This window comes from Rhinoraja longicauda, chromosome 1 (assembly GCF_053455715.1).
Source record: "Rhinoraja longicauda isolate Sanriku21f chromosome 1, sRhiLon1.1, whole genome shotgun sequence".
NCBI lineage: Eukaryota > Metazoa > Chordata > Chondrichthyes > Rajiformes > Arhynchobatidae > Rhinoraja > Rhinoraja longicauda.
The window spans coordinates 135,709,432-135,735,870 of NC_135953.1; the positions used below are offsets into that span (position 1 = coordinate 135,709,432).

The 26,439-nt window shown below is 44.5% G+C and overlaps 2 protein-coding genes across 3 annotated transcripts in view; both read right to left on the reverse strand.

The window, feature by feature from the left end:
- Nucleotides 1-1,701, reverse strand: part of LOC144597529 (uncharacterized) — a 48,272-nt gene extending 46,571 nt beyond the window's left edge. For both annotated transcript variants that reach the window (XM_078407019.1, XM_078407011.1), the window contains exon 1: nucleotides 1,132-1,701. In XM_078407019.1, the coding sequence (XP_078263145.1) occupies nucleotides 1,132-1,674 (543 nt within the window). In that variant the 5' untranslated portion in view covers nucleotides 1,675-1,701. The remainder of the gene's footprint in view (nucleotides 1-1,131) is intronic.
- A 14,300-nt stretch (nucleotides 1,702-16,001) lies between these two features.
- The window catches only part of LOC144597547 (putative ATP-dependent RNA helicase DDX60), an 80,706-nt gene continuing 70,268 nt past the window's right edge, over nucleotides 16,002-26,439 (reverse strand). Inside the window, exons 33-37 of the mRNA XM_078407030.1 lie at nucleotides 23,863-24,010; nucleotides 22,242-22,396; nucleotides 19,003-19,154; nucleotides 18,844-18,906; nucleotides 16,002-16,985 (exon numbers count right to left, since the gene is read on the reverse strand). Of these exons, the coding sequence (XP_078263156.1) occupies nucleotides 16,880-16,985; nucleotides 18,844-18,906; nucleotides 19,003-19,154; nucleotides 22,242-22,396; nucleotides 23,863-24,010 (624 nt within the window). The 3' untranslated portion in view covers nucleotides 16,002-16,879. The remainder of the gene's footprint in view (nucleotides 16,986-18,843; nucleotides 18,907-19,002; nucleotides 19,155-22,241; nucleotides 22,397-23,862; nucleotides 24,011-26,439) is intronic.

Below are 26,439 nucleotides of genomic sequence, written 5' to 3' on the forward strand. Positions count from 1 at the left end.
GTCCTGAACCAGGGGCCAGAGTCTTAGAATAAAGGGGAGGCCATTTAAAACTGAGGTGAGAAGGAACTTTTTCACCCAGAGAGTTATGAATTTGTGGAATTCTCGGCCACAGAGGGCAGTGGAGGCCAAATCATTGGATGAATTTAAGGGAGAGTGAGATAGAGCTCTAGGGGCTAGTGGAATCAGGGGATATGGGGAGAAGGCAGGCACGGGTTATTGATTGTGAATGATCAGCCATGATCACAGTGAACGACAATGCAGGCTGGAAGGGCTGAATGGCCTCCTCCTGCACCTATATGTTTCTAAATTCACAACTCTCTGGGTGAAAAAAAAGTTGCTTCTCAGCTCAGTTTTAAATGCCCCCCCCCCTCCCCCATGTTTAAATTATTATTAGACAGACTTATTATCATATCATATCATATATATACAGCCGGAAACAGGCCTTTTCGGCCCTCCAAGTCCGTGCCGCCCAGTGATCCCCGCACATTAACACTATCCTACACCCACTAGGGACAATTTTTACATTTACCCAGCCAATTAACCTACATACCTGTACGTCTTTGGAGTCTCAGTGCAGGGGGCATAGAAACATAGAAAATAAGTGCAGGAGTAGGCCATTCGGCTCTTCGAGCCTGTACCGTCATTCAATATGATCATGGCTGATCATCCAACTCAGTATCCCGTACCTGCCTTCTCTCCATACCCCCTGATCCCTTTAGCCACAAGGGCCACATCTAACTCCCTCTTAAATATAGCCAATGAACTGGCCTCAACTACCTTCTGTGGCAGAGAATTCCACAGATTCACCACTCTCTCTGTGTGAAGAAATGTTTTCTCATCTCGGTCCTAAAAGACTTCCCCCTTATCCTTAAGCTGTGACCCCTTGTTCTGGACTTCCCCAACATCGGGAACAATCTTCCCGCATCTAGCCTCTCCAACCCCTTAAGAATTTTGTAAGTTTCTATAAGATCCCCCCTCAATCTTCTAAACTCCAGCGAGTACAAGCCGAGTCTTTCTTCATATGAAAGTCCTGCCATCCCAGGGATCAATCTGGTGAACCTTCTCTGTCCTCCCTCTAAGACTAGAATGTCTTTCCTCAGATTAGGACGAATTAGGACGGCGAATGAATACCTTTTCCTCCTGGTAGATCATGTCGACCAGGTTGACGGAGTGAAAGACGCCGCGGTGGTGCTCGGACACGCACTGCCCGCAGGCCGCCTGCTTGCAGACCTTGCAGAAGAGCTGCAGGCAGCGGGGCGGGTGGCGTTCGCACAGGGATCGCCCGTCTCCCGGGCTCCAGGCTCCCGGGCTGGCGTTCTCACCCAGCTCCTCCAGTTCGCAGCCAACGCCGCCGGCCGCCTGCTGCTGCTGACACCTGAAGAGCCTCACCACCTCGGCCAGCGTGGTGTTGCCCGGCAGGTTGACGGCGCCCTCGGAGATCAAGTTGCTCTTTCTGCACAGGGGGCACTCCAGCTGGCTGTTCCTCCAGATGTTGTTGCTGCTGCTGATGCTGCTGATGCTGCTGCTGATGCCCAGGCCAAACCCCCCGGAGCTGAACGACTTGGTGACACATTCCAAGATGCACTTCTTGCAAAAATTGTGCGAGCACACAGGCAGAGTGGTGGGATTCTCAAACACCGACAAGCAAACTGCACAGGTCAGGCTAGCCTCCATTTCCAGTTAAAAAATCTCTCCCTCCCTCTCTCACTTTCTCTCCCCCTCTCTCTCCTCCTCCTCTCTCCCTCCCCCCTCTCTCTCCCTCCCCCCGTCTCCCTCTCTCCCTCCCCCTCTCCCTCTTTCTCTCTCTCTCCCGCTCTCTCTCCCTCCCCCTCTCTCCCCTCTTTCTCCCCCTCTCTTTCTCCCCCTCTCTTTCTCCCCCTCTCTCCCTCCCCCCCTCCTTCCCTACCCTCTCTTTCTCTCCCCCTCTTTCTCTCCCCCTCTCTCCCTCTCTCACTCCCTCCCTCCCCCCTTTCTCTCCTCTCTCTCCTCCCTCCCCCTCCTCTCTCTCTCTCTTCCCCTCTCTCTCTCTCCCTCCCCCTCTCTCCCTCCCTCTTTCCCTCTCTCTCTCCTTCTCCCCTCTCTCTCTCCCCCCTCTTTCTCTCTCCCTCTCTCTCTCTCTTTCTGTCTTCCTCTCCCTCCCCCTCTTTCTCTCTCCCCCTCCCTCTTTCTCTTTCTCTTTCTCTTTCTCTCTCTCTCTTCCTCTCCCTCCCCCCCTTTCTCTCTCCTTCTCTCTCTCCCCCTCTCTCCCTCTTTCTCTTTCTATTTCTCTTTCTCCCCTTCTGTCTCTCTCTCTCCCTCTCCCCCTCCCCCTCCCCTCTCTGACTTGTCCTGACCACCACAGGAGCTGTGACACACCAACCAGGAAGTGAAAGTGCAGCTCCCAGCCTCTGTGTTGGTGGTGAGGCTGTGTTTGCAGGATGTCCCGCCTTCCCCTCCCTCACTCCCTGTCACTCATCGTGTCACAAAGTCAACAGGAAATGCAAACCCATCTGCAAGCAGGGGCTTGGCTGTTTTTGGGCATTGGTCAAAATCACATTCAATCATTCAGCACCCAGGCTTTGAGCCAATGAAAACTTAATTAAAAAAAAAAGAAAACAAATAAAAACAGAAAGTACAGGTGGGGCAGCATCAGTGGAAGGGGAGAACAGAGTCACATTTTCAAGTTGGGCACCCCGTTATCAGTTCAGTCAGAGAGTTGTGAATCTGGAATTCTCTGCCTCAGAAGGCAGTGGAGGCCAATTCTCTGAATGCATTCAAGAGAGAGCTAGATAGAGCTCTTAAGGATAGCGGAGTCAGGGGGTATGGGGAGAAGGCAGGAATGGGGTACTGATTGAGAATGATCAGCCATGATCACATTGAATGGTGGTGCTGCCTCGAATGGCCTCCTCCTGCACCTACTGTCTATTGTCTATCAGTTAACACTTCATATTCCCAAAGATGTTGCCTGACTTGCTGTACACCTCCAGCATCTTCGCTTGTTTTGCCTCGGCGTTCACTGTCTGCAACTCAGGCGCTCACAATAGGCAATAGACAACAGACAATAGGTGCAGGAGGAGGCCATTCGGCCCTTCGAGCCAGCACCGCCATTCAATGTGATCATGGCTGTTTATTCTCAATCAGTACCCCGTTCCTGCCTTCTCCCCATACCCCCTGACTCCGCTATCCTTAAGAGCTCTATCTAACTCTTGAATGCATCCAGAGAATTGGCCTCCACTGCCTTCTGAGGCGGAGAATTCCACAGATTCGCAACTCTCTGACTTAAAAGTTTTTCCTCGTCTCCATTCTAAATGGCCTACCCCGTATACTTAAACTTAAACTGTGGCTCACACTCGATTTTGTTTCAGAAAGGAGTTGCATACGTATGTCTCTAGAATCATAGAATCGTGGGGATGAAAGGCACAGGAGGGAGACTATTCCACGCACGTGTATGCGTTGATAAATAACTTTCAAAACGAATCAAGTATTTTAGCTCACAGTTTATTGCCTGTAGTTTACCATAAAGAAAACGATAATTTAGATTCTTGCTAAATTCAAGTAGAATTTCTGCTTCAATAACCTTTGCAGAATCCCATCAGTACATTCAACTAGGCAGAATAGTTCCCTGGTTGCCTGAATCTGATGCTGAGCTTGGGGGCAGGTGTTCAATTCTGTTTGATTCTGGTCTTGGTGGTTTAGAATCATAGAAAATAGGTGCAGGAGTAGGCCATTTGGCCCTTCGAGCCAACTCTGCCATTCAATTATGATCATGGCTGATCATTCACAATCAATACCCCGTTCTTGCTTTTTCCCCAATATCCTTTGATTCCGTTAGCCATATAGGAGCTAAATCTAACTCTCTCTTGAAAACATCCAGTGAATTGGCCTCCACTGCCTTCTGTGGCAGAGAATTCCACAGATTCACAACTCTCTGAGTGAAATAGTTTTTCCTCATCTCAGTTCTAAATGGCCTACCCCTTATTCTTAAACTGTGACCCCCCTGGTTCTGGACTCCCCCAACATCAGGACCATTTTTCCTGCATCTAGCCTGTCCAATCCCTTAGGAATTTTATGTTTCTATAAGATCCATCTGTGAAGCTTGCCAGGATATTTTAGAAGGTAGTTCAGAGTCTTATTGAAACATATAAGATTATTAAGGGGTTGGACACGTTAGAGGCACGAAACATGTTCCCAATGTTGGGGGAGTCCAGAACCAGGGGGCACAGTTTAAGAATAAGGGGTGGGCCATTTAGAACGGAGATGAGGAAAAACTTTTTCAGTCAGAGAGTTGTGAATCTGTGGAATTCTCTGCCTCAGAAGGCAGTGGAGGCCAGTTCTCTGAATGCTTTCAGGAGAGAGCTAGATAGAGCTCTTAAGGATAGCGGAGTCAGGGGGTATGGGGAGAAGGCAGGGTCGGGGTACTGATTGAGAATGATCAGCCATGATCACATTGAATGGTGGTGCTGGCTCGAAGGGCCGAATGGCCTACTTCCTGCACCTATTGTCTATTGTCAACCATATTGCTGCAGTCTGGAAGTATTGAAATCCAGTGTACACCATTTTAACATTCGGTGTCACAATGTGGTCTCCTCGACACAGGAGAAACGTGTAGGAAAGAACTGCAGATGCTGGTTTAAATCGCAGGTAGACACAAACAGCTGGAGTAACTCAACGGGACAGGCAGCATCTGAGTTACTCCAGCATTTTGTGTCTACCTTTGCTTTAATCCAGCATCTGCAGTTCTTTCCTGCAGATTTTGTCTGCTCCATTGCGAAATCACCTCAAGGTACGTCTACTTTGAAGAAATAGAGTGTGCACATCAACACCTCTACTGCCTGAGAAGCTCACGGCGATTTGATATGTCAGAGAGGATTCTCTTGAACTTCTACAGGTGTACAGTAGAGAGCATATTAATTGGTTAATCACGGCCTGGTTCGGCAACTTGAAAGCCCAGGAGCGAAAAAGACTGCAAAAGGTTGTGAACACTTCCCAGTCCATCACGGGCTCTGACCTCCCCACCATCGTAGGGATTTACCGGAGTCGCTGCCTCAAAAAGGCAGCCGGCATCATCAGAGACCCACACCCCCCTGGCCACACACTCATTTCACCCCTGCCATCGGGAAGAAGGTACAGGAGCCTGGAAACTGTAACGTCCAGGTTCACGAACAGCTTCTTCCCCACAGCCATCAGGCTATTAAACACCACAACCTCAAATAAGCTCTGAACTACAATAGACTTATTATTAATATGGCACTATTGTTTGTTTTTGTGTATACGTATTGTAAGATTTGAGAAGTTTTCCCTCATTCTGCAATCAACATCAAACCAAAAGCTGCAGTTTGGACATTTTATACGGGACTGGGGCTGATAGCAGAGAAAGGCTGCGGTCAGTTTTTAACAAGGGATGTCACAATCAGTGGGTCCCAAGATGGCCGCGGGACCTCGTGACCAGCCACAAAAGCAAAAACCCCACAGCCCAGTCTCTAGGTTTCTGCAAAGTCACGGCCAGAACAATAGATGGATATTGGCCGTGCAGAAACCTGCGAAACCAGGTCGAAGTCCAGACACTGGGGCGCTGACATCAGCATGCTTCACAATGCCCCAAGCCGACCTACACAGTTAATCTCGTTAAGGGGGCACAATAGCCCATAGAAAACTACCTGGTAGGTGATGGGAAACCAGTTAAACCCATCACCTCTCAACGAGAAACAAATTAACATAACGCAGATCAAAGAGAAATCTCGAAACCTATCTTTGAAACAAAGAGATCCCGAGATCTGGCAGGAGATAGGACGGGTCAGGATTAGTATAACTGGCCACGGTTTTTGGGTTTTAAAGGCGCGCAAAAGAAGACGAAAAAGACAGGCAAGAAAGACACGCTCGCAGCAGGGACAGCAATGCTCGCAACGACTGGCCAGGAACGCAAGAAACGGAAGGAAGAAACTCACGGGACAAGCACGACCCTCACGGAAAGCAGCGGAGAAGCAGCACGAACAGCCAGTAACCCCAGTAATAGCCCCATGGTGAGCATGTACCCCGATCCTGCACATTCTGGACATAGTTTTAGTGTAGAGGGGAGGGTGGTTTGAATAAACGTGGGTGTGAAAATGAATATGTGTTGGTCAATTTTGCGATGTGTCGTACGTTCCCCATCTTACAGTCAAGTATATGTCTAATAGAACTGTGTCTAAGTATTCGTGTAGTTATGCATATGTCTTTTAGAACTGTGTAAAAGTATTCATGGACAATAGTCCCAAGTGCACAATAAAAGCTTTTTTCGTTTAAACCCTGGTCTTCAAATCTGGTCTGGTTGAATTTTTCTGCACTATAAACGCTCCTGCATCTAAGTCCAGTGTCTAGAATCGTAGGGGGTGAGTGGGTCGAACCACTCACGGGGAACCAGTGTGCGAAGCCTGGTCGAGGGACCAGAGCAAGGCACAGGGACCTTAGGTCGGGCGAAAGCTCGGCGCAGAAACCCCTTACAATATACATAAGCCAAAGCAGCGCCGACCCGCCGAGGCATGGACTCCACAAGACCCCTGAAGGTGTCCTGTGGTATCTGGCACCAAAACATTAGCAGCAGATCCTTCAAGTCCTGTAAGTTGCAAGGTGGAGCCACCGTGGATCGGACTAGTCATAGAAACATAGAAACATAGAAAATAGGTGCAGGAGTAGGCCATTCGGCCCTTCGAGCCTGCACCGCCATTCAATATGATCATGGCTGATCATCCAGCTCAGTAGCCTGTACCTGCCTTCTCTCCATACCCCCTGATCCCTTTAGCAAAAAGGGCCAAATCTAACTCCCTCTTAAATATAGCCAATGAACTGGCCTCAACTACCTTCTGTGGCAGAGAATTCCACAGACTCACCACTCTCTGTGTGAAGAAATGTTTTCTCATCTCGGTCCTAAAAGACTTCCCCCTTATCCTTAAGCTGTGACCCCTGGTTCTGGACTCCCCCAACATCGGGAACAATCTTCCCGCATCTAGCCTCTCCAACCCCTTAAGAATTTTATATGTTTCTATAAGATCCCCCCTCAGTCTTCTAAATTCCAGCGAGTACAAGCCTAGTCTATCCAGTCTTTCTTCATATGAAAGTCCCGCCATCCCAGGGATCAATCTGGTGAACCTTCTCTGTACTCCCTCTAAGGCAAGAACGTCTTTCCTCAGATTAGGAGACCAAAACTGCACACAATACTCCAGGTGCGGTCTCACCAAGGCCCTGTACAGCTGCAGCAGAACCTCCCTGCTCCTAAACTCAAATCCTCTTGCTATGAATGCTAACATACCATTCACTTTCTTCACTGCCTGCTGCACCTGCATGCTTGCTTTCAATGACTGGTGCACCATGACACCCAGGTCACGTTGCATCTCCCCTTCTCCTAATCGTTCACCATTCAGGTAATACTCTGCTTTCCTGTTCTTGCCGCCAAAGTGGATAACCTCACATTTATCCACATTATATTGCATCTGCCATGCATTTGCCCACTTGCCTAATGTATCCAAGTCATTCTGCAGCCTCCTAGCATCCTCCTCGCAGCTAACACTGCCACCCAGCTTCGTGTCATCCGCAAACTTAGAGATGTTGCATTCAATTCCCTCGTCCAAATCATTAATATACACTGTAAATAACTGGGGTCCCAGCACTGAGCCTTGCGGTACCCCACTAGTCACTGCCTGCCATTCCGAAAAGGACCCGTTTATTCCTACTCTTTGCTTCCTGTCCGCCAACCAATTTTCTATCCACCTCAACACTGAACCCTCAATACCGTGTGCTTTAAGTTTGTACACCAATCTCCTATGTGGGACCTTGTCGAAGGCCTTCTGAAAGTCCAGATATAACACATCGACTGGTTCACCCTTATCCACTCTACTAGTTACATCCTCGAAAAATTCTATAAGATTCGTCAGACATGATTTGCCTTTTGTAAATCCATGCTGACTTTGTCCGATGATTTCACCACTTTCCAAATGTGATGCTATCACATCTTTAATAACTGACTCTAGCATTTTCCCCACTACCGATGTTAGGCTAACTGGTCTATAATTCCCCGTTTTCTCTCTCCCTCCCTTTTTAGTCGATCCAGCACATCCCACAGATGCTCAATCTGATTGAGATTTGGAGAATTTGGAGGCCAGGGCAACACTGTGAACACTTCATCATGTTCCTCAAACCATTCCCGAACAATGTGTACAATGTGGCAGGGCGCATTATCCCGCTGGAAGAGGCCACAGCCATCAGGGAATACCATTGCCATGAAGGGGTGTACCTGGTCTTCCATGATGTTTAGGTAGGTGACACGTGTCAAATTGACGTCCACATGAATGGCCGGACCCAAGGTTTCCCAGCAGAACATTGCCCAGAGCATCACACTCCTTCCACCGGCTTGTCGTCTTTCCACAGTGCATCCTGGTGCCATCACTGCCCTCGCGCATCGATGAGCCTTGGGCGCCCAACACCCTGTCGCCGGTTTGTGGTTTGTCCCTCCGTGGACCACTGTCCGTAGGTACTCACCACTGCTGACCGGGAGCACCCCACAAGCCTTGCCTTTTCAGAGATGCTCTGACCCAGTCATCTAGCCATAACAATTTGGCCCTTGTCTAAAGTCGCTCAGGTCTATACTCCTGCCCATTACTCCTGCATCCAACACACCAACTTCAAGAACTGACTGTTCACTTGCTGCCTAATATATCCCACCCCTTGACAGGTGCCATTGTAACAAGATAATCAATGTTATTCACTTCGCCTATCAGTGGTCATGTTTTGGCTCATATATTTGTGTGTGTGTATATATATATATATAATATATATATATATATAGACCTCCAACCCTTCCGAATTTGGCGGAAGGTTTCAGCTTTCTTATTTTATTTCTGCCATTCCGAATTGGCCTCACATTTTTCCGTGAAATGCTCGCCTGGCCCCACCGCTCGCCTGGCCTCCCCCCTCGTCTGGCCGCGCAGCATGAGGCTCATGCAAGTTGAGAGGGGGTGGGGTGGGTGAATGGGAGGGGTTGGGGTGCGGGGGAGTGGGGGTCACGGAGGCGGATGGGAGTTGAGGGGGGGAAGGGTGGGGGTAGAGTGGGGGAGGGGTGTGGGGAGTGGGGGTGGGGGGAAGGGTAGTGAGGGGGAGTAGGGGTGGGGTGGCGGGGACATGGACCGTTGTGATTTGCTGTTGAAGACTACTGGAGCAAGTATGTGTTCAATGAAATTAGGTACGTGCAGTTTTAAATGAAACTATTTCTTCATAACTTAGTCATACATTTTATGGCCATTGTTCTTTTATTCAATACCAAGAGAATTGGGATGTGTGAGGAAAAAGCAAAATAATTTTTTTTAAAAAAAACCTTTTTTTCTTTGTGTTGTAAAAAGTATTTCTGTTCAATAACCTTTCTATAAATAGTAGAATATACTCATGATAGGCCTGACATTGTACATGTAGTCCTCGAACTACAGACTGTTGGAAATAATAGTAATTTTTCACGTGAATGTAGCGCAACGCGTATGCGCATTTGGCGTGCATACTTTTTTTTTGCTGAAAAGTTGCATTACAAATTATGAATTTTGATATAAAATTATGAATTTTGGACATCAAAATTATGAATTTGTAAGATCAAATGTTGGGAGGTCTGTATATATGTATGTATACATGCATTTATGTGTGTTTGTATTTGTGAGTATATGTATATACACACACTGGACTTTTTCCTGATGTTTATGATATTGTTTACAGTGCACTGTGTGTACATATTCTGTTGTGCTGCAGCAAGTGAGAATTTCATTGTTCTATCTGGGACATATGACAATAAAATACTCTTGACTCTTGAGTAACTCCAGCATTTTGTGTCTACCCTAGAGAAACCCTTTGGAAAATCAGCTTACTTAATCATTTCTTCTCAGTCTGCTGGAGTGACATTTTGAGTTTCTGGTTCCCTGTCACTTTAATTCCACATCTCGCTCCCTCTGTGACTTGTCTGGTCTCCTACAAGGAGGCAACGAAACCAGCTTGAGGAACAACACTCATCCTCCACCTCAGCATGTCGCAGTCTTCCAGACTCAATGTCAAATAATCCAACTTTTGACAATTCTGTTCGGCTGGATCAAAGCTGGCCATTTTGCGTTTGAGACTTTGGCTCATGTTTTCTCTCTACGATATGATACGATACAGTAGAACTTTATTTATTCCAGGAGGGAAATTGGTCCGTCAACAATCATAAAACACAAGAAGATGCATGAAACATGAAATTAAAATGACGAGTGGAAAGTCCGGGATTGGGGATGTGCAACGATTATGGAGGGGGAAGGGGAGCCAGTCTACCCCACTTCAGAAGGGAAAAGACGTGCAGTTTGATAGCCAAAGGGAAAAATATCTCCTGTGGGGTTCCGTACTGCATCTTGGTGGAACCAGTCTGGTGCTGAAGGTGCACATCAGGTTAACCAGTGTGTCAAGCAGTATAAGAAAATAACTGCAGATGCTGGTAAAAATCGATTTATTCAAAAAATGCTGGAGTAACTCAGCAGGTCAGGCAGCATCTCGGGAGAGAAGGAATGGGTGACGTTTCGGGTCGAGAACCTTCTTCAGTCTGAAGAAGGGTCTCGACCCGAAACGTCACCCATTCCTTCTCTCCCGAGATGCTGCCTGACCTGCTGAGTTACTCCAGCATTTTTTGAATAAATTAACCAGTGTGTCAAGCTGTATTGTCCAAGGTGCTCGGTACTTTGAGGAGCACCCTCCCCTCCAAGACCATCTCCAGTGAATCCAACTTAATTCCCAAGACGGAGCTAGCCTTCCTGATGAGCTTGTTAATCCTGTTGGCGTCCCCGGCCTTTGCCCTGCTACCCCAGCACAATACAGTGAAGATGGCGCTGGCCACCACTGATTGATAGAACATCTGCAGCATCTTACTGCAGATGTTCTCAGAAAGTACAGACGCCTCTGTCCCTTCTTGTACATTGCCTCAACATTCCTGGTCCAGTCCAGTACGCCCCAAGGTATTTGTACTCCCTGGTAAACTGCACATCCACACCCTTGATGGAAACTGCGTACAGGGGGTGTTCCTCTCCTCCTAAAGTCCACCACTAACTCCTTAATCTTGTCGGTGTTGAGCTGCAGGTTATTCAGCCCACACCACTCAACAAAGTCGTTGACTGTACCTCTGTATTAACACAAGAACACAAGAAAATAGGAGCAGGAGTAGGCCAACCGGCCCCTCGAGCCCGCTCCGCCATTCAATACGATCATGGCTGATCCTACCCCAACCCCCTTCCCACTATCGCCCTTCTTCCCACCCAAAAGAACCATGTGATCTCCTGGGAGAGGCGAAAAACCAGATAAAAACCCAGGCCAATTTGGGAAAAAAATCCGGGAAATTCCTCTCGGACCCCAAGCTAGGCGATCGAAACTTGTCCAGGAGATTACTCAGGTCTTACTATACTAACAATAGCTCAAGTCCACTTCCCTGCCCGCTCCCCGTAACCCCTAATTCCCTTGTCTATTAAAAAACAATCTATTTCCGTTTTAAATTTATTTAACGTTCCTGCTTCCACAGCTCCCTGAGGCAGCGAATTCCACAGACTAACCACCCTCTGAGTGAAGAAGTTTCTCCTCATCTCAGTTTTAAAAGAACCCCCTCTTATTCTAAGACTATGCCCCCTAGTTCTGGTCTCCCCGATCATCGGAAACATCTTTAGCGCATCCACCCGATCAAGGCCCCTCACGATCTTATACGTTTCAATAAGATCGCCTCTCATTCTTCTGAACTCCAATGAGAAAAGTCCCAACCTACTTAACCTTTCCTCATATGTCAACCCCCTCATCCCTGGAATTAACCGTGTAAACCTTCTCTGCACTGCCTCCAGAGCAAGTACATCCTTTCTTAAATATGGACACCAAAACTGCACAGTATTCCAAATGCGGTCTTACCAATACTGTATACAGCTGCAGCAACACCTCCCTACTTTTATACTCTATCCCCCTGGCAATAAAGGCTAAGACTCCATTGGCCTCCCTAATCGCTTGCTGCACCTGCATACTAACTTTTTGTGATTCCTGTACGAGTACCCCCAGGTCCCTTTGCGTTGTATTACCACGCAGCTCCTCCCATTTAGAAAATAACTTTCTTTATGATTTTTTTCCCCAAAATGCATAACTTCACATTTATCAGTATTAAATTTCATCTGCCAAGTCGCTGCCCACTCTCCTAGCTTATCTATATCCTTTTGCAGGCTTTTTCTATCCTCCTCACTCCCTGCTTTACCTCCCATTTTTGTGTCATCTGCGAACTTGGATATATTACACTTGGTCCCCCTCCTCTAAGTCATTTATATAAATTGTAAACAGCTGGGGTCCCAGCACCGACCCCTGCGGAACCCCACTAGTCACCGATTGCCATCCCGAAAATGATCGATTTATCCCAACTCTCTGCTTCCTGTATGAAAGCCAATTCTACTTCCATCCCTCCACTGATGCAGCCCACAATTGCAGTCATCTGAAAACATCTGCAGGTGGCAGGAGTCAGTCATTTCTGAAGTCCACGGTGTAGATGGTGAACAGGAGGACCATCACGTGTTGCTCACTACCATGTCCAAGACACAGTTCTGTACCCTGACATACTTTCTACTCATATTTTTTGGCCTGCTCGGCCAACCAACAGCCCTGCTACTAGCAACACACACAAAGCATAAACTGCTTCTCACTGCCACATGGACCCACAATATCATCCTCTCAGATATATTCCTTTTGTTCTACCTATTCCACTGGCCCCCCTCCTGCATAGCTGATAATCAGGTATGCTTGGAACTTTGATGATCCTGGAGAGCCCCCTTTTCAAGACAATTGGATGTTATTTCTCTTAATACCCCAAAACACTTTAAATTTTAGACACAAAATGCTGGAGTAACTCAGCAGCACAGACAGCATCTCTGGAGAAGGAATGGGTGACGTTTTGGGTCACGGCCCTTCTTCAGACCGAAAGTCACAGGAAAGGGAAACGAGAGATATAGACGATGATGTAGAGGGATATAGAACAATGAATGAAAGATATGCAAAAAAGTAACGATGATAAAGGAAACAGGCCATTGTTAGCTGTTTGTTGTTCAGACCTGTCTGAAGAAGGGTCTGGACCCAAAATGTCACCCAATCCTTCTCTCAAGAAGCTGACAATCCCGCTGAGTTACTCCAGCATTTTGTGTCCAACTTATTTATAGCCTGGATCTGAAATCAATTTAAATTTAAGACTTGACAAAAAGCCATGGATCAGACAGGGAGAAATCTCAATTTGGAGGGATTTAAGAATGTGTTGAACAGTTAAACAAGAATGGGATGCTCGTATTAATTTCTGGTCACATTCCAGACTAGTTACTATTGCAAAATATCCAAGGCATTTTAGGACATACTGGAGATGTGATAGTTACTCAAGTTCTTTTCTGTTCAATAAGGGGTTGAAACATTCAGGCATGTTGGAATCGGCTTCAAAAAGCCCTTCACAAACTTGCAATGTTAATGTCCTACAACTATGCCAACACAGTTGTAATCTACAACAATCTACTGCATTAAATGACTGACATTTAGGATTATCTTTCAAAGCATTATTTCATGCCTGCAAATGTAAACGGTTGTTGCAGATTGTGATTATCCAAAAGTTGAAATTGGATTATAAATCCATATGGCTGTAATTGTCTGTATTTTTGTGTCACAATTGAATTTCATACCTGACTGCAATAAAAGGTATTTTAAAAGGCATCTGCAATTGCAAATGGTTTTGTTTTAAGCTTTCAGCTTACACTAAACGAAGGGTAACAGGGGAACAGTAAGAATCACTTTCCCCATGGTGGGGGAATCCGAGATGGGGGCACAGGTTTAACATGAAAAGGTAGGTAGCATGAGAGGTAGGTGGTTTAAAGGGAACAGGAGAGGAAATTCTTCCCAGATTTAGTTTAGAGATGCAGCAGACAGCCCCAGCCCCCCCACCAAATTCATGCCAACCATTGATCACCTGTTCACACTAGTTTGACAGTATCCAACTTTTTTTTTATCCCTTCCGTACACATTAGGTGGAATTATTCAAAGCCAATTAACCGACAAACACATCGTTGAGAGGAAATGGGAGCATCCAGAGAAAACCTACATGATCACAGAACTCCACAGGCGCAGCACCTGAGATCAGGATCGAACCAGTCTCTGGCTTTGCGAGGCAATAGTATACCAGCTGAGACACTGTGCCAGAATGGTTAAAATCTGGAACATGCTGCCTGATGTGATGGAGGGAAATACGTTCACAAAAAGTAACACACACAAGCATGCGAATCACAGACGTAGAAGGCTGTGGAGCTAATGCAAGTATAATGGGATTAATAAGATTGGTGTAACCATGGGCGATGATGCGGTGGACCAAAAGGGCTAGTTTTTGTGCTGAACGACTCTTCCCTTCTCTAAAGGAATGAGAGATAAAGTTTTAAATGATACATCACACTAATAGGACAGTGGCCAGTATTCATTCCTATTAAATCCACTCCTTTACTCTTCACCTAAACCTTCCAGCATATCCCTCTCATCCCTTCTACAAATGCTTGTCCAACCTCCCTTTAAATCAAAGATACTAGAGGAGCAAGATGAACCACTCCGTTGAAATCGCCTGTACTGAAGTGTACAAAGGAGTGGAACGTCCACCATTTTAGTAAGCAAAACCCACAGTCCGCTATGCCTCTCGCAGTATAATCAGTGTTTTGGGGAACAGTATATGTGATGACACCATAAAAATGCAGAATATATCTCATCTATCAATTCACAGATTTTTGTTATTTTTCTTTTTAAATGTTTCTGCGAGTTTCGGCCTATTAAAATGGCGCCATGACGTACTACGGTTTTTAGGGTCTAGTGGTCTATCTTGTTCCTCTAGTATCTTTGCTTTAAATGCATCTGCCATTTACCTCAATAGCTCAGTGATGCTGAGCTCTACATTCTTATCACTTTTCATGGGGGGACAGGGCTTTCTCCATCGCTGCTCCCACCCTCTGGAACTCACTACCCCAAACCGTCAGAGACTCCTCCTCACTCACCACATTCAAAACATCACTGTAGTCTCACCTGTTCAGCACTGCCTTCAACCACTGAAGGTCACCTCACCTTCTGTCTCCTTTTTCTGTTCGTTTACTTATTTATCTATTTATTCAATTCTCTATGTTCTAGAAATCCCTGTAAAGCGTCTTTGAGTGTTTGAAAAGCGCTATATAAATGTAATGCATTATTATTATTATTATTGCTTCCAAATTTCCCCATTGCATTTTTTGATGATTGGTGTAGTAATGGCTGATAGTAATGTTCCACTACATGCATAGTGCACAGTTAATGTCTCTCTTATTTTAACCTTATTTTAAATATCAGGTTACGCTCAGCAGAAAGAAAAACACAGCCTGTTCATTTTATATGCATACCCTCACACTCCCAAAGAACAGAATTCAATCTAGTGCCCTGCAAATATTTACCTCCCCACATTGTAAAATTTGTGGGATTTGGTAAACAAAATAGTTGTAACCCACTTTAGGGCATCATGGTTATGAAAGATACAACTGGGGCAAATCTTTACGCAATATTTCAAACTGTCTCAAATGTTTTAATTGTTTCCACCCACCCGGCTTTATTTTAAATAAGAACTCAACGTTTCTACTTTTCAGTGCCACAATCTTTAGGTTTTAGGGCAACAACTGCAATTAGTTGTTGCAATTGATAAAAGAGTTTAATGGCACTTCCCTAGGTTTATTTGCTGGCCTTGCAAGAGCAACGCAGAAAGAGCTTTTGGACCTATTTCAGAGAACTGTTCTGGCCCAAACTAAAATTGGGACCCAAAATCATGCAGTTTACTATTTTGTTGAATGGTGACAAATACTTGACATTGGTGAACCACGTATTGTCAAGGAAGCATTGGTTTAAAATGAGCCAAAGACAACATGGTGCCACAATTAAGCCAATTGTTTAAAATCGTCTTTATTTGAGCAAAATATTGTTTAAAAAAGATGCTTTATATTTTATTAATAGCTGAAAATCGTGTCATATACTCGCTCCTTGCTATTGGAATCCATTTTAACTTTATAACACATTATAAATTTAAACATGATAACAAGATGCAAAATACTTAAATGAAATGGTGTTTGACATCACTGATGGAACGTGATGGAAACTGCTGTCAAGACTACTTACTTTTGTTCATGGGGAAAAAGACCTAAAAGATCACTAGCTGGCTTTGTGCCAGTATCTGAATATGTGGAGAATAGTTAAAAGCCATGTAGCTTTGGGTCTGGTTTTTTTTAAACGAGGAAGAACAAATCACTCAAACTAGCCAATGGGAAGTAGGACAGGAATGACTTTAATCTAATTGACATGTTTATTTCTAGCTCAGGGCCATGTGAACAAATACTATGAGTGATATCAGCCGTGAAAACCCAAACCTCTAACATTGTGGCACTGTATATCGCAGCTACGTACCACTTTGTAGTACTTGATAACAAATATTTCAGTTGAAACGTCAGGTTTGTACATGGTTATACAATATAATGAACATGACTGGTGCCACGTGTCAAGCAGCAAGTTTTAAACAAAAGAAATGTTTTGGGAGAGGGCAAATGTTACCATTATTTCTAGTGCAGAGGCCACCAGTAAAGTTTAGTGTCAGAACGCTTCTTTTCGTACAATGTTGACCATCTTTAAGTAATAAATTGGACGTAGTGCAATTAAATTTCAACACAATACATGAAATTATCTACTTTTCAGTTTTATTTTATTGTTGACATTACTGAGCTATGTTTTCTAAAATGTTCACATGCCCTACACAACTTGTATCAACTCCCCTACATTCAGCAGCAAGAATCCTCAGAGCATGTGAACGAAGCAGTTTTAAATTGCATTGATATTAACTCTTTATCTTTTCAAATTTCTGGAAAAATGTATCCTTTAGTTGTTCAAAGGCCAAAACAACGAGATCATCTTTGTTGTCACATAGTTCCTTGAAAGATGCGCTGGAAAATAAAAAGAGTTTAAAAAAAACAATAGTATAAAATCATCCCAACGTGTGATGCCCATTAAGAACATGCAACAAAGTATGGAATATTGAAATATAATGGACTTCTGGGTTGAAAGGAATCCTCAACTATTTAAAACTAGTGCAGTTTTGATCACTCCAATATTGTGTGCAGTTTTAGTTATCCCATTGCACAAAGGATGTGGTGGCTTTGGAAAGGGCGCAAAGAGGTTTACCAGAATGCTGCCGGAATTAGAGGGTTTTAGCTACAAGGAGAAATTGGAACAACTTGGATCGTTTTCTCTGGAGCGTTGGGAGATTGAAAGGAGATCTGATAGAAGTATATAAAATTATCAAGACACATATACAAGGTCGACAAAACTTTTCCCCCCAATGTGGACATGTCAAAGATTAAAGGACATTGCTTTAACGGTGAAAGTTTAAAGGAGATACGCGGAAAATGTTTTTTTTTTAAACAGTGCAAATTAGATAGTGGTGCTTAAGAAGCTTTTGTGGATGTTCATGTTAAAATGTATTTTGTGTGTCCTGTTGCTTTTTATTGTTATGACTGTATGGCAAATGAAGTTCCTCGTATGTTGCAAAACGTACTTGGCTAATGAAGTATTATTGTGATTGTGTGAATGTGATTAGATATGTAGGCAATCGAGGGATGTGGATCACATGCCACCAGAGATTAACTTGAAATCTTGTTAGTACTGATATTGGGGGTTAAAGGGCCTGTGCTGTACTATAAGAAAATAACTGCAGATGCTGGAACAAATCGAAGGTATTTATTCACAAAATGCTGGAGTATCTCAGCAGGTCAGGCAGCATCTCAGGAGAGAAGGAATGGGCGACATTTCGGGTCGAGATCCTTCTTCAGACTGATGTCAGGGGGGCGGGACATAGGAAGGATATAGGTGGAGACAGGAAGACATTGGGAGATCTGGGAAGGGGAAGTGAGGGACAGAGGAACTATCTAAAGTTGGAGAAGTCAATGTTCATACCACTGGGCTGCAAGTTGCCCAGGCGAAACATGAGGTGCTGTTCCTCCAATTTCCGGTGGGCCTCACTATGGCACTGGAGGAGGCCCATGACAGAAAGGTCAGACTGGGAATGGGAGGGGGAGTTGAAGTGCTCAGCCACCGGGAGATCAGATTGGTTAATGCGGACTGAGCGCAGGTGTTGAGCGAAGCGATCGCCGAGCCTGCGTTTGGCTATGTACTGGTTTTACATTACAAAAGTCCTGCCTTTTTACATGGAGTATGCAACTGAAATAGGGGAGGAGCCGTTTGTGGATGCAAAATAAAAGTGAAGGCAACTTAGGACCCGAATATAAGCAAATTAGTTGACGCTTCAATCTTTTCTGTGATATAAAAATAAACTCTAGCCATAAAAGACCCAAAATGTCTGAATTGGGGTGGAGAACAACCAAGTGCTGCTTTTGGATTTCATGAAAATTTTCCAGGGTCAGAAAGCTGGCAGCACCACCAATTGAGAGCATGGACCTGCTTTCATACCAAAATAATCTTTTATAAATTAAGTTAAACTCTTCAGAGGTTACAGCCAGCAGAGCCTTTCCAAATCAAATGGACACCATTTATTAAATGGCGGAATTAGATACGTTAAAATAAACTTAATGCAATAGAATAAATTTCACTCTGGCAGTATGTTTCTTTTTGTTTGATTGTGTGTGTTATTGCTTATTTTTATTGCTCTTATTGTTCTTGTTGTTGGACTGTGGGTAATCTTTCATTTCACTGCACATTTATGTGTGTGACAAATAAACTTGACTTGACTTGGATGTAACATCATCCTATAATTCAATAAACAAAGAACCATATATATCTTCATACCTGATTGAGACAAGAGTTAGTTGGAATTCATTGAGGACATTGTAGGCGTCACCCAAATGCAACCTGTAAAGAGAAAAAAAAAGAATTAAATAATTTAACATGTACCTGCACCTCTCCCCAACACTGACACGGTATATGCTCCACTGCAGTTTCACTTACATGTTGTCATTTAACAAAGGCTTTAGAGAACCATGTCTGTAGAAGTCAACGGCGTAAGCATTCAGTGGCATCTTCCTGCCATGGTGATCATACTTTGTTAAGCATAACAGAGGAATGTTGCTTGAATAGACTTCAACAGTACGTAAAGAAATCTGGAATGATAAATTGCAAAATATGGTTGATCTTTAACACAAATATTTGAAGTCAAATTCAATTAACTAATTTTCAGATTACAACTTTCGCAGGTAAATGAAATTAGCATCTCTCCTGTATTCTATAGTCTTCCGAAATTGTTCACATTACATACAAAAGTAGAAGCATGAATCTTTTCAGTTCCCAACAACTACCATCCCAACAAGATCAGCATTTTCCGGGACCGCTGGGCACCGCGGGGGATTGGATGTATCCTGGATGGGGATTGTGATATAATTGGATAATAGTTTCAATTGGTATATTTGTTTGTATAGTATTCTGGTGGTGGGTTCTGTTTTGGTTTTTATTGTATTGTATATATTATTTTAATATTTGAATAAATATTTTTGATTTAAATAAAAAAAAATAAAAAAATCAGCATGTGCAGATGCAAATATAGACTGCAACTCAAATTTGAGGCCACTTTATCAAAACCACTTTCACATGGATAGGCACAAAAAGCTGGAGTAACTCAGCAGGACAGGCAGCATCTCTGGAGAGAAGGAATAGGTGTTTCGGGTCGAGACCCTTCTTCAGTCTTCAGAAGGGTCTCGACCCGAAACGTCACCCATTCCTTCTCGCCAGAGATGCTGCCTGTCCCGCTGAGTTACTCCAGTTTTTTGTGTCTATCTTCGGTTTAAACCAGCTTCTGCAGTTCTTTCCTTCACATGGATGGGAACTCATCTCAGTCCTAAATGGCCTACGCCTTATTCTTAAACTGTGGCCCCTGCTTCTGGACTCCAACATTGAAAACATTTTTCCTACATGTAGTCTGTCCAATCCCTTAAGAATTTTATGTTTGCATATTTTATATGTTTACATTCAACAACATACACCTTTTACCAGTGATTTAGATGCATTCATGTTTTGTAAATGCTTGTACTGCATCTGTGCACCTGTAAATTTACAATGAACTTCAGACTGCTCGCACAATATTAACAATAAATTGAATTTAAATGGTGTGCAATCAGCTGAATTGGGACACAGCTGGGACTCTTCTCCTTTGTAAGGAATCCCTTAGAATCAAAGATGAATAGTTTCCATTTATTCACAAAATGCTGGAGTAACTCAGCAGGTCAGGCAGCATCTCGGGAGAGAAGGAATGGGTGACGTTTCGGGTCGAGACCCTTCTTCAGACTGATGTCAGGGGGGCGGGACAAAGGAAGGATATAGGTGGAGACATGAAGATAGAGGGAGATCTGGGAAGGAGGAGGGGAAGGGAGGGACAGAGGAACTATCTAAAGTTGGAGAAGTCGATGTTCATACCACTGGGCTGCAAACTGCCCAGGCGAAATATGAGGTGCTGTTCCTCCAATTTCCGGTGGGCCTCACTATGGCACTGGAGGAGGCCCATGACAGAAAGGTCAGACTGGGATTGGGAGGGGGAGTTGAGTGCTCGGCCACCGGGAGATCAGTTTGGTTAATGCGGACCGAGCGCAGGTGTTCAGCGAAACGATCGCCGAGCCTGCGCTTGGTTTCGCCGATGTAAATAAGTTGACATCTAGAGCAGCGGATGCAACTGGTTTAATTCTGGTTTTATGGGTTCGGGTCTTGCTTTAAGGCCAATATGGGAACCACAGAATCTTGAGAAGATGGAGTATGATCTATTCCCCCAATGCACAGGGAAATGTTTGTAATAATAATCTTGGTCAGACATGATAGATGGTGCATATGCCCACCTTAGAAAACCTCCATCCTTTTTCTTCTTTATCCCCTCAGACTGAAAGTGTTTCCCAACATCAATCTCTCATCCTACCTAGATTTCAGCACATACAAATATGCACTGACTACCGAGCTGATTATTATTCTTATTTTCTAGTCTATTGACACCACACACACACATTGAAAATATGTATATTCAAGGCTTTGCAATCGTTTATCCATCAAATCTCTGTAATTTCCTCCAGGTTTACAAGCCTCCATCCTGTTAGGCTTCTTCCTCCATTACCAGGAGGTTACACAGCAATGTGAGCAGATCATTCAGCCCTCATCTGCGACTCATGAAGATCAGTGATCAATGCCAGAGTATCCCCAACATTTTCCATGGCCATGACCATGGGGCTTCTCGGACTCCGATAAATGCAACTGTGGAGAGGTACAGACAATGGCCCACCTACTGACTTGCGGCAGAGATGCATGCACTGCGGACCATCTCCGCAGAGGCACAGATGTGGCACTGGCTGTGGTAAAGCGACAGCAGAACGTCGTCTGACACACGAACGGAAAAAAAAAGACTCCATGTCCCTTAACATGGGCGGCACGGTGGCGCAGCGGTAGAGTTGCTGCCTTACAGCGAATGCAGCGCCGACTCAGGTTCGATCCTGACTACGGGTGCCGTCTGTACAGAGTTTGTACGTTCTCCCCGTGGGTTTTCTCCAAGATCTTCGGTTTCCTCCCACACTCCAAAGAAGTACAGGTATGTAGGTTAATTGGCTGGGCAAATGTAAAAATTGTCCCTAGTGGGTGTAGGATGGTGTTAGTGTGCGGGGATCGCTGGGCGGCGCGGACCCGGTGGGCCGAAGGGCCTGTTTCTGCGCTGTATGTCTAAATCTAAATCTAAATCTAAAAAATCTAAATCTAATATACCTGAGCTAGCAAAATCATCAATTTATAATGTTCGAATTGGTGGATAAGGGTTTATATTTCTTCCCTAATGTGTGAACTTCACTCCTAAAATCTCTTGAACACCAGGGTAAAAGATTTAAAGATATTTCACGAGTGTTTACTTGTTACGTGCACTGGATATAATCTGGAACAATTACATTCTTACTAGCGGCAGGTTAGAATTCACAACAGAAGGTCCATTTCACCACTGGACTTGCTCTACCATTCAACATCATGGTTGATCATACACCCAAATGCCATGCTCCCACCCAAAAATCCCACGATGATTAATTTGGTGTCCAAAAATCCATCAATTTCAGCCAGACATTTGCTCTACATTTCTAAATCGCCATGCGGGCAAATTGCAACTTATTTCAGTCCAAAATGACCGACCATTTCATGATATTTCTTTCCCTTGTTGCAAGTAACAAGGTGCAACTTACGCTGTCCACATTGCTCGTCTTGAACAGATCCAAATTCGTAATCCCAGATAAACATACAAATGGTGACACTGCTGATGTGGGATGATTGTCAAGTCCAGTCAACTGAGTTAAGAATTCAGAATTAGATTCCTTGGGAGACTGAACACCACCGAAAGCTGGGAAGAAAAGGCAACAATAATCAGTGTATGTTAAATTTCATGAAATCGCTCCCTTTCAAAAAAAAAACATTGGTTTAGATTCTGTTTTAGAATCTCAAGTGGATTATTTTCAACTGATACTCGGAGAATCAGTATAATTATGTTTCCATGAACGGCAGAACAAATCATCAACTCTACAACCAACTCCCATCCTACCCTCAAATTCATTTGGATGCCGACAACTCTCCCATTTCTGTCGCCACAGAGGAAAGAATTTCTATTACTACTACAAACTCATCAACTCCTGCTGCTACCTTGACTACAACTACACCCACTCTGCCTCAGGCAAGGAAGGCATCTCTTATTCTCAATTTCTTAGTCTCAGTCGTATCTGCTCCCATGACGAGCCTTTCCATTCTAAGACATCTGAGACGTCGTCTTCCTTAGGAACAAGTGGTTTCAGTCCCGCTTTTGTGGATGAAGCCATCGCTCACCTCTCCTGTGCCCCGCGGTTCTTTCCCTCTTCCCAAAAACGGAACGAGTTCCTCAGTTGACATTTCACCCCACATCCAACACATCGTTCTCTGACATTTTTGCCACCTTCAACGTGATCCCAATACTAGTGGCATCTTCCCGTCCCCACTCCTCCATCATCCACAGAGACCATTCCCTCTTCAACACCTTGGTTCACTCATCCCTTCCCATATCGCCCCCTCCCCAGGAACACTCTCCTGCTACTGCACGAGATGAAACACCTGTCCCTACACCACCCCTTTCACGTCCATCCTGGTATCAAGAGGTTCACGTGCACTTCCTCCAACCTCGTCCAATGCACCCAGTGCTCCCGATGTGGGCTTCTTTACATCGGTGAGACCAAGTAGACTAGGCTTCCCCAGCGTATGAACATTGACTTCTCCAAATTTAGATAGTTCCTCTGTCCCTCTCTTCCCCTCCCCCTTCCCAGTTCTCCCTCTATCTTCCTGTCTCCACCTATATCCTTCCTTTGCCCCACCCCCCCTGACATCAGTCTGAAGAAGGGTCTCGACCCGAAACGTCACCCATTCCTTCTCTCCTGAGATGCTGCCTGACCTGCTGAGTTACTCCAGCATTTTGTGAATAAATACCTCCAAGTAGACGAGGCGATCCTTTCGCTGAACACCTGCGCTCTGTTCGCTAAGGCTTGTTGGAGCTCCTAGTTACTACCGGCCTTTGTCATTGGCCTACTCCATTGCCAGAGCAAGGCTACATGGAAAGTGGAAGAGCAGCACCTCATATTCCACTTGGGCGGCCTATAAGCCAACCGAATGAAAACCAAATTATCCACTTTCAACTTCCCCCACCCCAGTATGAATTCCCTACCCTCTGGAAAACAAGAATCTTAATCACATCCAAAAGTCATGTAAAGGTCCAATGTTATACTTTGCAAATTAAATTGCAGTTTTAAATGCCAAGATGTACAAAAATGGACAAAATGGTATATTTACATATTCTTGACAGAGGAAGATGACATTCTTCCAACATATCAGCATTTTTTGATGCACAAAGGAAGAAGCATCCAAAGATCTCCTGGATATTTCTATTGTATTCATTCACTGCTTCTGCAAATTCTTCTGGGAGATCGTCCAGGAATACCTGGAACAGGAAACAACCCATAATTACTCTCAGTTATAATCTAAAGGTCATTTGTATTTGACAACTCTGGAGTAAGAACTCTTTTGCTGAAAACAGTTTTCTCATCTTGCCAATATTATTAATGTAAATATGGGGCAATCATTTTGTTATTAGTTTTAAAACAAATAGAAAATTAAAACAGAGATATGCTTACAATGCAAACTAAATTAGAAATACAATATTTGAATCGGTTTGAGATGTTTACTTTTGCATTTCGCAATAGGAAAGATCAAGTTGAAAGGGCTATTGTTTTTCTTGAATCCAAGTAACCCCTAGTTCAAATAATAGATTGCTAGATCCCACATCGACCCAATAGTTCGATAATTTTTTCACTTTAATTTACACTTGGGTTGCACAAATACTCAAAAATACCAAAATCATAAAGTTATAGACCAAAACCAAAACATATTCACAAAAGGAACAAAGGGCAGCACAGTGGCAGAGTTGCTGCCTTACAACACCAAAGACCCGGGTTTGATCCCGACGACGGGTGCCATCTGTACAGAGTTTGTATGTTCTCCCCGTGACCTCGTGGGGTTCCTCCCACACTCCAGAGACATACAGGTTTGTAGGTTAATTGGCTTTGGTAAAAATTGTAAATTGTCCCTAGTGTGTAGGATAGAGCAAGTGTACAGGGATCGCTGGTCGTCACGGACTTGGAGCGCCGAATGGCCCGTTTCTGCACTGTATCGCTAAAGTTGACACTAAACAAATTGTAAATATGTAGTAGATTTATGCAAATCAAGGCAATACATCAAGATTTATAACTTTATAAGCAGAGTCTGGAGTTCTATAATGAACTACATCCATCGATACAGGTTTATGCAGACACTCAATGTAAATAATACAGTAATTGTTCATTTTTGTTTAAACCACCAAGCCTCTGGCCACCATTTTCCTCTGCCAATGTGCACCAATTGTGATGTTAACGCTGAGACTTGCACACTAGATATTGGGGTATCACAACATTACAGGGGCTTTGGTGATACATCACTTTATCACTGGCAGGTCATATCTCACTAATTTCATTGTCTTGTGAGAAGGCTTTAGTGGGCTTTGGTCAGACCGCATTTGGAGAATTATATGTCGTTCTGGTTGTCCCATTACAAGATAGACGAGGAGGCTTTGGCATGGCAGAAGAGATTTACCAGAATGCCGCTTGGATTAGAGGGCATTACCTATAAGGAGAGAATGCACAAACCTGGATTGATTTCCCTAGAGTGTCAGAGACAGAGGGGAGACCTGACACAAGAAATTAAAAGAGGCATAGATACAGCCATCAGAACATTTTTCCCAGTCAAAGACTACAGGGCATAAATTTACAGTGATCAGGGTAAAGTTTAGAGGAGATGTGCAGCATAGGTTTACTAGGTTAATTCCCGGAATGGCGGGACTGTCATATGTTGAAAGACTGGAGCAACTAGGTTTGTATACACTGGAATTTAGAAGTATAAGAAAATAACTGCAGATGCTGGTACAAATCGAAGGTATTTATTCACAAAATGCTGGAGTAACTCAGCAGGTCAGGCAGCATCTCGGGAGAGAAGGAATGGGTGACGTGTCGGGTCGAGACCCTTCTTCAGACTGATGTCAGGGGGGCGGGACAAAGGAAGGATATAGGTGGAGACAGGAAGATAGAGGGAGATCTGGGAAGGAGGAGGGGAAGAGAAACTATCTAAAGTTGGAGAAGTCGATGTTCATACCACTGGGCTGCAAACTGCCCAGGCGAAATATGAGGTGCTGTTCCTCCAATTTCCGGTGGGCCTCACTATAGCACTGGAGGAGGCCCACGACAGAAAGGTCAGACTGGGAATGGGAGGGGGAGTTGAAGTGCTCGGCCACCGGGAGATCAGTTTGGTTAATGCGGACCGAGCGCAGGTGTTCAGCGAAGCGATCGCCGAGCCTGCGCTTGGTTTCGCCGATATAAATAAGTTGACATCTAGAGCAGCGGATGCAATAGATGAGGTTGGAGGAGGTGCAGGTGAACCTTTGTCTCACCTGGAATTTAGAAGGATGAGAAGATCTTATCAAAACGTATAAGATTATTAAGGGGTTGGGCACGTTAGAGGCAGGAAACATGTTCCCGATGTTGGGGGAGTCCAGAACAAGGGGCCACAGTTTAAGAATAAGGGGTAGGCCATTTAGAACTGAGATGAGGAAAAACTTTTTCAGTCAGAGTTGTGAATCTGTGGAATTCTCTGCCTCAGAAGGCAGGAGGCCAATTCTCTGAATGCATTCAAGAGAGAGAGCTAGATAGAGCTCTTAAGGATAGCGGAGTCAGGGGGTATGGGGAGAAGGCAGGAACGGGGTACTGATTGAGAATGATCAGCCATGATCACATTGAATGGCGATGCTGGCTCGAAGGGCCGAATGGCCTCCTCCTGCACCTA